General features: G+C 42.9%; 1 protein-coding gene across 1 annotated transcript in view; it reads right to left on the minus strand.

Moving 5' to 3' along the window:
• Window positions 1–4795, minus strand: part of LOC135896548 (uncharacterized) — a 28095-nt gene extending 23300 nt beyond the window's left edge. The window contains exon 1 of the mRNA XM_065424977.2: window positions 4581–4795. Coding sequence (XP_065281049.1) covers window positions 4581–4691 — 111 coding nt within the window. The 5' untranslated portion in view covers window positions 4692–4795. The remainder of the gene's footprint in view (window positions 1–4580) is intronic.
• Window positions 4796–14528: the final 9733 nt, after the last annotated feature.

A 14528-nucleotide genomic window follows, 5' to 3' on the forward strand; every position in this document is an offset into this window, starting at 1 on the left:
TAACGCTATCGCGTTAATATGCGCCAGTATGCGTGCGGCGGTCTTTAATGAACGTCTTTAATGCCTACTTGAGCAACTGGGAAGGGTCAGCATAAATGCGGTAGAGGTAGAGCATCCGCCTCTCGTGCAAGAGTGCCGTGCTTTTTTACCGGATTAAAAAGAAAACATCCGCGTTGTGATAAAATTGCATAAACAGGCCTCGAGTGCGGCCTGATCGCGGTGACCAGAACCGGTAGTGCACTCCCTCACCAGAGCATGATTGGCCCCACCCTGGTGCATTATTGGCCATGACTTCCTATATGAACACAACAATCAAAGCCTCGGTCTTCAGTCCCCAGCAGCTGCGAAGCAACTAACCACGGCAGCGGTCACATCTGTGACGCAGTAGAGGGTGCTAAGAATCTCTGCATCCGGGTAGGCCACCACTGGAATCTGAACGTGGCAATGTTTAACCCTAGAATGTTATCTAGTGAGGCGGGTCTAGCAGCGCTATTGCAGGAACTAGAGAACATTAAATCGGATATAAAATAGGGATCAATGAGGTTAGAAGGACACATGAAGCACATACATTACTAAAAAGCGGGCACGTCCTGTGCTACGGGGCTTCGCGGAGAGACGAGAACTAGGAGTCGGATTCCTGATTAATAAGCATATAGCTGGTAACATACAGGAATTCTGTAGCATTAACGAGAGGCTGGCAGGTCTTGTGGAACGTAATAAGAGGTACAAATTGCAGGTCGTACAGGCCTACGCGCCTTCATCCATTCATGATGTCGAGCAAGTGGAAAGCTTCCTGGAAAGCTTTCGACGATGAATAAAGTCAAAACAAAATACACTATACTGATGGGCGACTTCAATGCCAGGGTAGGCAGGAAGCAGGCTGGAGTCAACTCAGTGGGGGAATATGGCATAGGTTATAGGAATAGCAGGGGAGAGTAATTAGTAGAGTTTGCAGAACAGAATAATTTGCGGATAATGAATACCCTGTTCCACAAGCGTGATCAATGAAATTGGACGTGGAGGTTCCCGAATGGCGGGACTAGAAATGGAATAGACTTCATCATCATCATCATCACCATCATCATCATCATCATCATCATCATCATCATCGTTAGCCTGGTTACGCCCACTGCAGGGCAAAGGCCTCTCCCATACTTCTCCAACTACCCAGGTCATGCGCTAATTGTGGCCATGTTGACCCTGCAAACATCTTAATCTCATCCGCCTATCTAACTTTCTGCCGCCCCCTGCTACGCTTCCCTTCCCTCGGAATCCAGTCCGTAACCCTTAATGACCACCGGTTACCTTCCCTCCTCATTAAATGTCCTGCGTATGCCCATCGCTGTTTCTTGATTTCAACTAAGATGTCATTAGGTCGCGTTTGTTCCCTAACCCAATCTGCTGTTTTCTTATCCCTTAAAGTTACATCCATCATTCTTCTTTCCATAGCTCGTTGCGTCGTCCTCAATTTAAGTAGAACCCTTTTCGTAAGCCTCCAGGTTTCTGCCCCGTACGTGAGTACCGATAAGGCAGAGCTGTTATACACTTTTCTCTTTCGAGCGTGCGTCAAGAGAGGCAACGATTCCCATCATTCGCAGGCATCGGCGAACCATGCTTCTCGTATCGGAGGTAACGCCCAGACTTCTTGGCTATATCTCTAGATGGCGCAGCGTGCACAAAAATAAGTGACAGAAATGAGCTAACTTGTCGCATGACGCGTTTTCTTAGCGCTCGTACGCACCTGTGCGCCATCTATTTCGGAGGTCACGTGCAGGCGTTGCAGGCGCCGGTGATAGATGGCGATCAGTGCTCCTAAGGAAGCGCGAAAGACTAGTCCCGTAACTGATCAGGCCACATGCATGGGACGTTTCAACGGTGGTAATACTTTGCGCAGCTGTGTCGATTGGATGCTAACGCATTGCCATCGCCAGTCATCGTGAGAGGGGATCTATTGCAATGCCTTGAGATCTTCGTTTTTTTCTCTCTCTACTTCCAATAGCTTGGGAAGAAGCAACTAATATCGCAATCGTAGTTAGCGCAAGGAACATACACAGGAATTTCCAATTTTCATCCTTCATTGATATAATACAGATGATAAACATGGAAAGTAGGTTTTAAAATCAAGTAAGTTAGGTTATACTGCTTCGTGTAGGAGAGCTGATTGCACTGGGATGACAGTAGGAATTGTTGCACTGGGATGACATTGCTCTGGTAGTAGATAGCCAGCACGTTACATATGCCAGTTGCATTATATAACACTTTAAATACTCGTTTTAGGGAAAAAGCCATACTAGAAACATGGCGCTAGTGCTCAACAATCTACGAAGTTGTTTTATTGATGTTATTTTTGATGGAATTCTTTTTTTCTTGACCGTCAAGAAAGCTCGCAAAGTAATAAAATAACGACATAATCTTTGAGGGTTCACAATGGCTGTGTTCTCAATTGTTTTTCAGAATAACTAAGCCAGTTTGCACATTGCAAAAAGAAGGAAGCGAGTGGTCACAGCTTCCACCGAAAATCTGCACTTTCGTTTTGAAAATTACAATCTACCACTCTCCGAAATAATAAGAGAGGCCGGCGCTGAACACAAATGCAAACACACTTGTCGGCTTTTAATAAGACGCATCCTTGTCAAGTTTAACCCGGTGTTATGTTATCAGTGAGTATCTAGCCCCCTATTTAAGTCCTAATTATTGACTACATTGCCAATATCTGATCGTTTTCGTGTGCAGATTTCTAGGATTGTGCATTATAAATATGTGGGCCGATGTAGCAGAGAGTATACGCCACAGGGTGCGTACCGTTCTTCAGTGAAGTTCTTTGACGCCAACTTAAGTCACTGGGCATAAGAACAACTACAAACTACTAAGTATTGACATCTATATAATGCACTGCAGAAGTATATAAATCACATCCATAGCTAATACGAAGAGTTACATTATTTCCCTGATTCCTTAGTCTCTTCCTGATTTTTTGCGACTAGCATTCGGCTTCGTTCTTTGGAAGCACGATTCATTGCGCTGCTATACCGACGCATAAGAGCCTATTTGCGTCATTGCTAATACTTCCGGGCGTCCTCGGAGGCACCGCCCTCAGCCAGAAAAAAAAAATATAACCACGGTACATTTTTAATCAAGGAAATAACTTAATTGGGTAATTCTGAGCATGGTCCGTAACATTTCGATTACAACTGTTGCCGTAAACTGTTGTACGTACGCACTGTGCTGTGCTGTGCGATGCTGTGCAGCCCCCACAACCGTCTCCGCAGTACCACCACCCTCCTTCTTCCTCACATCCTGTCTCCGTTATTCCCCCAAATACCTTCCTCAGCATGGATTGGAAGGCTATCATTGAGGTCCACCTCTGTGACCGTCTGGCATTGAAAATTATCTCTTTTGCGTATATGAAGTAATTCTGAGAACGGCGAAAACTATGCCGTTTGCCTCTTTAGTCAGAGGTGTACCATTTTAATATTTAAGTTTCGTTTCAGTTAAGTGCAACACGTAGTATATGTGGATTAGAGGATGAGGCGCAGGCACTTAAATAGGGATTCATCGTGTGTGACGACACGACTGATCAAGTGGTCACAATGCAACAAAAGTAGATGCCATTGATAGATGAATGCAGAGAAACGCTATTGAAGAAAGGATACTAAGAAAGACATGACAATGTAATCAAAGCGAAAATAGACAACCGTGGTATTATGGAAGCATGGACTGTTTTATGATTAGAAGAAGTAGGAAAGGTTACGAGGTGTGCGGTTCCCCGCCTTATGTTTGCTATCTCGGTGCGGTATTCGAGTTTTCAAGTACAAGCAGAACATGAGAGACATAGAAGGGGCGTTAGAAGAAAGTGGCCTGTCTGCCCGGGAATAAGTCAAATGAAATTATGCAGGGGCGTTTGAGCTGGAGGTCATTCAATATGCTGGAGACTAACAGCAACATATACCTGGTGTTTCAGTGAACACCTTCAAATATTTTTAGAAAGTGCTTGTGACAGATAGCACAATTGAGCTGCTTTACTCAAAGAGGCGGATATGCTGGTCGGAGCCAAACCAGAGTGTCAGAGTGCGTAGTTACATGAGGAAGTTATTAAGATAAAGACGATCTTCCTCCAAGGCCTCTGGATATGATGCAGAAAACTTTCAGCATGTTCAGGTAGGAGCTCACAGTATCTGCCTAGTGACATCCTGGCCGAGATCCTCGGCTAAAGGATAGTAGGGCTAAGTTAACAAGCTAGTATAACATAGCTGAAATATTAAGGAAGCAAAGAAAGGAAAAACATGCAATGAAGTGATATTTCCCTGTTGAACTCTGCAGCGCACTGCATGAAATCATTTGAAGGGCCCCATGCACGAAAAGTGTTAAAAGAAAGAGATGCGTAGCTTGTTCCAGCATCCCGTCGTAAAGGAGATACTAATTTTGTGACCAACCAAATTTAGGAGCGTAAAACAGAAAACGGAAGTCAGCTCTAAGAAGACAGCTGGGTTATGTCCAAATAAGCCGAAGACTATAAAAACTATGAAGGTTACAACTGTGACGCAATTAGCCACACTCGTATAAGATTATCAGTTGCTCACCTTTTTAACGTCTGGCGCATTGTGCTCAAGCTGTTGTTTAGAGTTGCTCAAAGCAAGGGGCAGGGCACAAACTCCAATAATAACAATCGCAACTCTAAGAACTCGCCGCATGTTTAGTGCTAGGGCAACTTTAGTGTTATAAACTTTCTGTCTTCAATTGGTATTGAAGAATGCTTGCACTGTGCGCAGCGCCGCTGAACTTATAGCAACTTCCTTTCGAGTATTCTAGCTTCTCTGAATCATGTCCACGTGAATCAAAGCTGCGTCACATATTAAAAAAAATCATTTTGTTCTCGTCTAAGCCGCTCTATTTCCAACAGTAAGGCGGTCAACCCGTACTTTGACTTCAATAGGCACCTAAAAAAATAAAGCTGATTTCTGACAGCATTCTCAACTTTATGTGTAATCCCTGCCAGAGACGGAACAATTGTTTACCAAGCGACCGTTTCAGAAAAGGTCTGCATCGAGGTTAAAGGGGCCTATCATGTTTCTGACAGTGATAGGCCAAAATTTTACACGGTGTAAGGCAAAATTTTACACCCTTGTTTGCTCATATCTCGGGCAGGCACAGTTCGGACAAGTACAGTGTTTTCTGGCATTTCTGACGGGTCAGTAATTAAGGACAGGAGTATTTACTGAAGACCGCATTATGGAAGTGAATTTACCCGCTGCCATGGCCCATTTAGCTCGTTGGGATACCGCCACCTCACGGCGCATGACACATAAATATTAGAAGTAGAAAGAAGAAATAAAAAAATGTAATAATTGCATCTCGGCCATGTTCCCTAGAGGACGGAAACACGCACCTCATTGCGCAGATATACTAAACTCGCGATGGAAACGAAGGCTCTTTTAAATGCGTAAGCATTTCTATGCCTACCCGACGAGAAAGCTGCCCGTTCATCTGTCAAGTAAGATGATCGAGTTGCTCTAGTCAATAAATAATAAAGCAAAATGAATTCCAAAAGAAAATATTGTCGCTGGTGAGTTTCGAATTAACGACCCGACGCTCAGAACAGGAGGGTCTTAGCGACTGAGCTAAATACCCACGTTTGCAAAAGGTGAAATGGAACCATATGAATGTATTGTACAAAACAAAATTTAAAGGAGAACAGTTTCATGAAGGCTTTGTGGAAAGATTTGGTGATGGGGAAATAAAAGCGACACATGTATAGCTGATTTGGAGTGTTCTTGACATAGGGAAACTTCCAGTTTGTGAAAATATATTGCCAGCATGCCATATCCTGGGTTCGCTGCAGTTGTCGCGGGAGGCGTCTTACGTTGAGCGTTCCTTCTCCAACCAAAATGCAACCGATTAGTGAGGGCTCGGGCACTTCACGTCGGACAAAACAAGCAGATAGACAGTCAATGATTTGATAAGGATAATAAGTAGTTACGGAAGGTTAGGTGGGTTTCATCCCGCTTGATTATGTTTCGACACAGATGGATGATGTACTAAAAAGCGATCAGGGCTTATAATGGTCGAAGTAATTCTGATTAGAGTATTAAGCCCTAATAAAGATCGAATAAAGTTCGACAAGGTTGATCAGGACTGATAATAGTAGATAAGATTTGAATAATGCCCAATAAGGTTGGTAAGGAAATGTAGGGATTGATAAGAATTGGATCGATTCAGATAACATTGATAACGATTAATAGGGTTTCTAAGGCTCGGATAGGGTCCCATAAGGTGCATAACCCAGATAGGTGTAACATCTAGTCAGATAATGCTGATAACGATCGATCAGATTTTATATTGGTAGGATGAAGTTTTATAACATTGATAATGATACCACGCTGTATGGAGATGAGCATGTGTCACAATGCTTATGCATATTTAAGCAATTTCCAAATTCCTCTCCAATTTCCAATTTCCTCTGCGTGAATGATTTTTCTTGTTGAGTTTGGTCTTTTTGATCAATTAAAGCAACTGTTTCAACCGTGCATTTGTTGTCGCACTACGAAGTGACTACTACTATGGACTGCTTGGTCGTATAAGTAAAAAAAAAAAGCTAAACGAGAACACTTATACATGCGTATACACAAGAAAAATAAATGTGGGCGCAATATAATTGTAGGCTTCTTGATATAGGTCGTGCCGGATAGAATTGTTGTAGTCCGGCGCAATTGCCAATTATAGCAGATCGATAACAATTTGTTTGATATCGTGTCAAGGTTGCTTTCGGGCAATTATACGAAAGACAGCGCTTGTCTCCGGCCTGCCTTTCCGTCATTTCTCTGCTGTAGCGTGTGTACATCATGGATTGGCAACTAGCCCAGTCTGACGTCTGAATTCAGTGTACTACTATTTCGTCGGGCTCTCTTAAGTGTGCAACGCTCCATACGTCCATCAACGCAATATTGATCGCAATCACCATGGGCCATGTTTGTAGCCCGGCATACTGCATTCGATTCGGGAAATGCTGCTTGAAATCCAAGCTGTTTTCGGCGGACTCACCCCATCTGTATGACATGGCAAAAACCTGTACAAAATCCTATGTTCGGTGCGGTTGAGACTAGCCCGGCCAATACCGTATGTCCTTGTACGGAGTCCTTGTATGTTGAAGTGGACCATCGAGCTTGATATTCTCAGGTCAAAAAGCTGAATCGGCTTTAATTGGCATCGTTTATTGAGCTCACAGTAGAACAGAAGTGGGAGTAGGACTTGTTGCTCTTTCAGCCTCGTAGCCAGCCGGAAAACAGAGGCTATGCAAGGCACATGCACGCTCAAGGTGACTTGAGCTTCCCGACGTCCTCAGCAGGCTCTTGCTCTTGGAACAAAGTTCGCAGTCATAAATAAGAAAGACATTAGAAGCATACCCGATACAAAACACTGGTGGTAACTGGCTTGAAAAGGGTTTTTCTTCAAACTAGTTATATAACATTGGAGAAGTCATTAGAAATTGTGATAGTACCACCAAGGGCAGCGTGGAATAGGCCAGGTCTGTCCTTTTCTTTGTCATATAATCAGCCTCCTTTCTGTAAGACATAGTAATTCATACTGTGAAAATCCAACTGCGTACAGGTAGAGTTGAGCGTTTTAGTCGCCCCTTACCTAAGTAGGCTATGCATCTTTAGCTGAAAGGCATGTCTTGATAGGACTGTTGATTCCAAACTGTGTTACCCGAATGCTTGTGCTAATGTGTCTTTTCTGTTTGTGTACATTGTGTTTATATATATATATATATATATATATATATATATATATATATATATATATATATATATATATATATATATATATATATATATATATATATATATATATATATATATAGTGCGTGTGTGTGTGTTGTAACTTAGCCTACATGCAAGTGGCACGCAACATGGCTTTGGGAGCCGGAAGAATTCACACAAAATGAAACAGCCACAGGGTCAACCCGAAACCTGGAGTGCGGCTGCCTACGAGCTGTCCCACCAATGGGAAACCATAGCGTGTGGCTTGGTCGAAGAAAGCGGCAAGCGGCATTTGGAGACAGTGGCACTAGATAGAGGACTTCCTGAACTGCCTTCGCTGCGCCGGGGATGGTGTGACCTTGAGCTCTAGGCGCAAGTTCGGCCTTTGACGCATAGTTTATCTCTAATAAAATAATGACGGTTAAAGTGGCACTATGTCTATAAGAGGACGAGCAAATCTAGAACAAGGTGAAAATAGGAGCCAGGGGAGCTTATTCGTACCTCGTATTTTTTCGAGTAAAAGCAATTATAAATCAATTGATATGAAAGTGAATGAAAAAAAAAACTGTCTGCAAGTGGGATACAAACCGACGATGTTTCCTCATTTTGCATGCGATGCGTTTGAGTTACCGCTGCGCTTTTTTCCCACCACCTTACCACCTTTCTGGGGTATTTATGTTTTACAAGAACTAACCCTGGGAATGTTAACCACTTAGCTAACACACACAATATATATATATATATATATATATATATATATATATATATATATATATATATATATATATATATATATATATATATATATATATATATATATCTCCGCCATGAGTCGTTTAAAACGTATTACAATTGAACTTCTGTTCAATTTTTTCCAGTTCCGACAGATTTGTCGTGTCTCGCTGTTCAATTAGATCCTGATACAGTCATTTTTCGAGAAACTTGGCTAGCGCCAGACAAAAATGTTCATCTCAGAAATTATGCTTCTTTTTGTTTAGATCGGGCAAGACGACGTAGTGCATTACTTTAATTTCATTCAGAATTTGTCACAAACAAAGATAGCTCCGAAACTCCTTTTCCCAGAATTCAAAGTTCTAGTAATAGCCTTAAATCTACCTTCATGTTGTCCATATTTCGTGCGCTATGTATACTATCCTGCAGGGTTACACAACACATGGACATTGATAGTTTAATTTCAATTAGCGGGAATGATGTCATATTGGCGGGTGATTTCAACTCCTATTATCTGACATGGGGTACAAAAACAGATCCGTGCGGTACTGTTCTGTTGCGTTGGTTTCAGGACAATAATCTCTTATGTCGAAATTTAGGTAATCCTAGCTGTGTTACATGTTTAGCTACTTCTATTCTAGACTTGACTTGCTCAGGTTCAGGTCCTTTTGGTCGACTGTTGATTATGCCAAGAATATTGACCACATGCCGGTAACTTTTAAGATTATGCGGCCGGTAACATTCTTCGTGTCTCATGCGAGAACATACATAAATTACAGCAAATGACGAGATATTTTGCGCTCATTATTGGCTTTCCTATCTGAAGCGAATTCTAAGCAAAAAGCATTAAGCATTTCCTCACTCTTAGAGGAATCCGTAGAAAAGCTGAATTTGTGGTTAACTCAACTAAATATAAATCCTCTTTTAGCTGGTGGACTGATGACTGATATATTTCTGTCATACCAACTCGATCTTATTCCACAATTAGAAGCTAATCCCCTACCAGGCTGATTATGTCAAAACGACGTGGTTATTGTATCCTGTATATTTTGTTTTGTGTATTGCTATTGCTGTTCTTTCTTTGTCAAAGTAAGGCAATAAAGAAAAAAAAATTAGATGCTATCAACTAACTTGGTGTTATATACGACAGCTCTCTTTCATTGTCCGTCTTCTCGGTGGCAGGTCATTAGACCCGACGCACAGAAGGCGACAGCCATTGAATCATTCGAGAAACCCAAATCTGCCAAAGAGTTTCGCAGATTCGTATGGCTCTTATAATACTTCCGGTGGTTCATATCCGGTTTCGCGGACGTCGCTCACCCTATGACGAATTTTCTACATAAGAACACTCCGTTACAGTGGGCCCCTGAGTGTGGAGCCGCTTTTCGTCAGCTGAGGTTTTTGTTAACTTCAAAGCCAATACTCCGGCATTTTGATCCTTCGTCTCCAACAGAGATTCACACAGACGAAAATGCGCAAGCGTACGCAAGCCGTTCTTTAAGCAAGCCTGAACGCAACTAGACTGTGACGGAACAAAAATGCTGACCGGTAGTATTTGCCATGCAATGGTTACACTCGCACGTCTATGGTCGGCCGTTCACCATCTTCACGGACCACCATTCCCTGTACTGCCAGGTCAACTTTCGTGACCCATCTGGTCGCCTCGCAGGATTATCCCTTCGCCTATAGGAATATATGTTCACTATTTTATGCAATAGTGACCGTCGCGAAGCTGAAGCGGATTGCCTTTCTAGGATGCCACTACGCAGGACGGATTGTGAAGCTCACAACTTTGACCACCTTATCGCTTCCCTGTCGCCTTCCTCTCCTGATGACTCGACAGTTGCCGCAGAGCAGCGCAAGGACTCAAGCTCGGACGCTCGTTTCTCTGTCGCACAAGGGCCTATAACCGAAGTCAATTTTGCGTCCGAGGAATTTATCAACGACGGGCGCCGGCTTTCTACTGGTGGTTACGGAGTTTCTTTACACATCTCTTGAGCACGTTACGCGCGATGACTCGGTCTCTTTTCACTTAGGGACCCTGCGAAAAGTTAGTCGCACCAAAGAACAATTCTACGGGCCTCAAATGCGCAAAACAATTGACATCTATGTGACCAATTCCATACAGTGTCAGAGCCAAATAGTGTTACGTCATCTTCAGTCGGAAACAAAGCGCGAGAAGCGGGAGAAAGAAGACAATGACGTGGCTCCTACGATTTCCGCTGTCTTTGTGCCTTGGTGACCATTAAAAATGCATTTAACCTTCTCTAGAAATCGTACGAATGCACCGGCTATTTCAGCGAACATTTTCAATTTCTTTCAATGGTAGCCTGTGGCAGACGGCCCAATTAGAGTTCATGATCTGGGGAGCTAAAACGTAAAACTATTCCAAACTTTTCCATTCAAATTCTGCAATCAGCCCTCCGCAATTGGTGAAAAACCTTTTTGGACCAGCTCCACTTCACCTGTCTGTCACGCGACGTCACGAAAACCGCGAGAGCTCCCCGTCGGATATGACGTGTACACTCTGATTATGCATAATTTGACCTAACAAAAGAAAAAGTTATTTTTGATTGGACGCTTTTCTCGATTAGCCCTCGGCTATTGGTCGAAACTTTTGGGCTGCACCCACCTCACCTGCCTCTCAAACGACGTCACAAAATCACAAATACTCACGACGTCAAAGTGACGTGTAGGCGTTAAAGATGCATTAATATGCATTAACTTCCTTCTGAATAGCCACAGGCTTCCCCTTTCCGAAAGGAATTAAACATGGCTGTCACCGATCGCTCTGGCACTGGCTACTCGCACCTGCCGGAGAGCGTGCGTTAATTTGCGTGTAATAAAACTTTTTGCGTGGCCATGTAACGTTTTTGAGCACTTTCGGCACGTTTACGACATCGCTCAGAAAGTTTTTCTTTGCTGAGGATCTTTTTTAGTGGCATTCTTAGCCTTCCGTTGCATGCCGCTGCAATTTTCGACCACATACCGCAAGATTAAGTAAGGGAAAGCAGACAAATCGCAGACGCCAGCACCGCTCTCTTCATCCGGTTATCGATTTTCAGTGCAGTGGCTCGGCCCCATCGGATCTCTCTCCACTTGAGCTTGCTCCTCGCCTCTTGTGAGCCAATTAGATAAGAGAAGCCGCTGATTGTAGGCAATGTCATTCGTTTTTCAAACAAACGAAAGTGACCTCCTATGAACGAGGAGAGTGTTTGATTGGTATGTTCTGACAACCATGCGGGTGACCACCCGATGTTTGCGTCGGTGGTTACGCAAATTTGACGTCAGGAGATCGGAATAAAAACATATTGGAATAGTTTTACGTTATAGGGCCCCTGGTCTACTGGAAGAGGCGGGCATTACTTACTCAAGAAATGAAATGCCTAGACTATTAACTTGCAAGAATGGACTAATAATTTTGAAGCTAGAAACATTGTGGCCTATATTGCAAAATACAAATTCTAGCCCTGGAGCACGCAAGGCACATCTAAACGAATTTTGAGGATGATACCAGTTTAATGATATAATAATACCCGTACTTTGCGATGAAATGCGGTGGCGTTCCCGTAACTTTCTTGAGAGTACTTCTTTTATGCATTCATGCACAAAAGTACCTTGAACGCCAACGAATTTCTTCGCAGAGGCCGGGAATTAATATCTCGAAACTGGTGTTCTCCTGAGAATTCATTTCAAGTGGATCCGCCTTGATAACTACACGGCTAGAATTTGAAAATTGCAATATGTTCAATAAGGAAATTAGTTCAAAGGTAAATTAGTCAATCATTGGTTATTTGCCGATTAGGAATTTAGATTTTTTGCAAGTAGTGTCCGCTGATTCGAGTAGACTACCTGATGAACTAAACTTTTGCTGTGTACCACGGACAATATGCATTTTTGAAGGCGTTCGCTGAAACACCCTGTATATTGATGCAATTGGAGTTTTAAATGGGCCAAACGTATTTAGAAAGATGAGAAGCACTACTTCTCGGGTCATCTCTGGTTTATATACCCAACAGCTTCGGTCGGTGGACCGGCCTTTTTCAAGCCCGCGAATACACGCAAAATTACCGCACGACTGGTCGCTCGAGGCACTTTGCATGCATTCGGGGGCTTCTTTCACGTTCTTAAAGGCACTTTTATGTAGCATGTATTGAGCATCGCACAAATATATCGGGACATTCCCATGTTCCAAATTTCCCATTTTCTAATCGACATGTTTTATTTAGGCGTAATAATTGAGATGTTCATCAATTACTTAGGGCTAATGAACTAAAAAATTAAACGGCTCCAAGCGACGGCAAACAACATTACCTTGGTTCTGTCCAGCTACGTAGCATTTGCAAACTTTCGAAATTTGGTTTAAGTTAAGTGAAACTCCATGTACAGATAAACAGATACAGAACTTAGAGAAGTCAAAAAGTGTGCCTAATAAAAAAGGGGACAGTAGGCTTCGTGCATAAGTTTCTTGCCTCAGTTTTTCGGGGTCAGGCCTAAAGAGAAGTGGATACCAAAATATTCTTTCTCCGTACATACTTTAGGAGTCAAAAAGGAAGAAAAAGAAAACCACATATTATACAAATTGCATCTTGGCTACGCTGCCTAGAGACTGGAACATTCGCCTCATCGGGCTCACAAAAGTTCGCGCCAGGTAGAAACGTTCTTATTTTTTCTTAGTGAGTTTGTTCCTTTGATAAATTGAAGCAGCTGTTTCAGCCGTGTTTTCTTTTCTCGCGACATAATGAGACTAATACACTAAGGACTGCCTGGCCCTATGCGTGATAATAAAACTAAATAAAGAATGAACCAATTTTTGCGCGTGCACTACAAAAATACACGTGGTCGCATTATAAATGTCGGCTTTTCGATCTACACCGGTCATTGACATGAGACAGAGGAAATTGTTGTTGTCTAAATAACAATTATGGCACAGTGACAGCCATCTGGGCTATATACTGTCGAGATTGCTTTCGCGCAATTAAATTTCTGTCGCATCAGAAACCTGTCGCAACCGGTGAATACTCATGACAACGCAAGTGTGTCACTCCTCGGACTACCTAGAAAAAAATGAACGGAAAGTAATATTATTGTTGCATCATGCTAGCTATGGTCGAGTTAGAAAAATACTAACTTTGAGACTGGGCTATTACGTAGTGTACGATGTGCCCGGAGCGACAAAGAACGCAAAGGCCCGACGGAGACACGCGTTGGCTACAAGCTAAATTTTAATTTCTTGAAACACACATATTTATTTACGGTAACGATATCATAAGCACTGCTTCGAGCTACGTTTTGCTAAACAAAAACATCTCTAATTTCTGCGTTATTCTCTCTTCAGTTATGCCCTACAAACTTCGTATCTCGCATAAGTTAAGAAATATTGGGAATGGGGCAGAGCTTTCTGTAGTTTCTTTCCAGTCCGCTTAAGCTCTGTCAGTGGTGTCTGGTTGCCCGGGTAATAGGAAATCGCACATAAATAGATTTCTTCCTTGTACTGTGGGGTGTGGTATAGGCCATCTCCTTATCCTGTAGCCTAAGATACGTGCATATAACTGACGGGCAGATGCCTAATGTAAGTTTAAGAAAGGAGCACAGCCTAAATGTGCACAAAGGGAGAGAGAAAATTCTCGCTTCACATTGCAGCTGCCAATGTTAGGGCACTCGAATGTTGGAACGAACCTCAGCAATTCCTAAGCATTTAACGATCGGACCAGGTTGATAATTGAAGCCGTGGCTATTGCTATTGTCAGCAAAGCTTATACCCTTAAGCTGTAGTTTCTAGCACGCTCAATATTTATTTGTCATTTCCAACAGAGATATTCAAAAACCAGATACAGATACACTTGTTTGCCCGCTTTTTGCACTGAGCGCAGAACACCTGAGCTCTACGACTTCGGTGACACGGGTTTTGCGTCACCTCGAGAGATGGCACCACGCTGCGTGGGCTGCCCTTGAGGCGCTTCTGCCAGCCGCGGTAGCTTACCGGTTATGACCTTGCGCTGCTAAGCACGAAGTCGCGGGACCAAATCACGGCCGTGG

This window comes from Dermacentor albipictus, chromosome 1, assembly GCF_038994185.2.
Source record: "Dermacentor albipictus isolate Rhodes 1998 colony chromosome 1, USDA_Dalb.pri_finalv2, whole genome shotgun sequence".
NCBI classification, from domain to species: Eukaryota; Metazoa; Arthropoda; class Arachnida; order Ixodida; family Ixodidae; genus Dermacentor; species Dermacentor albipictus.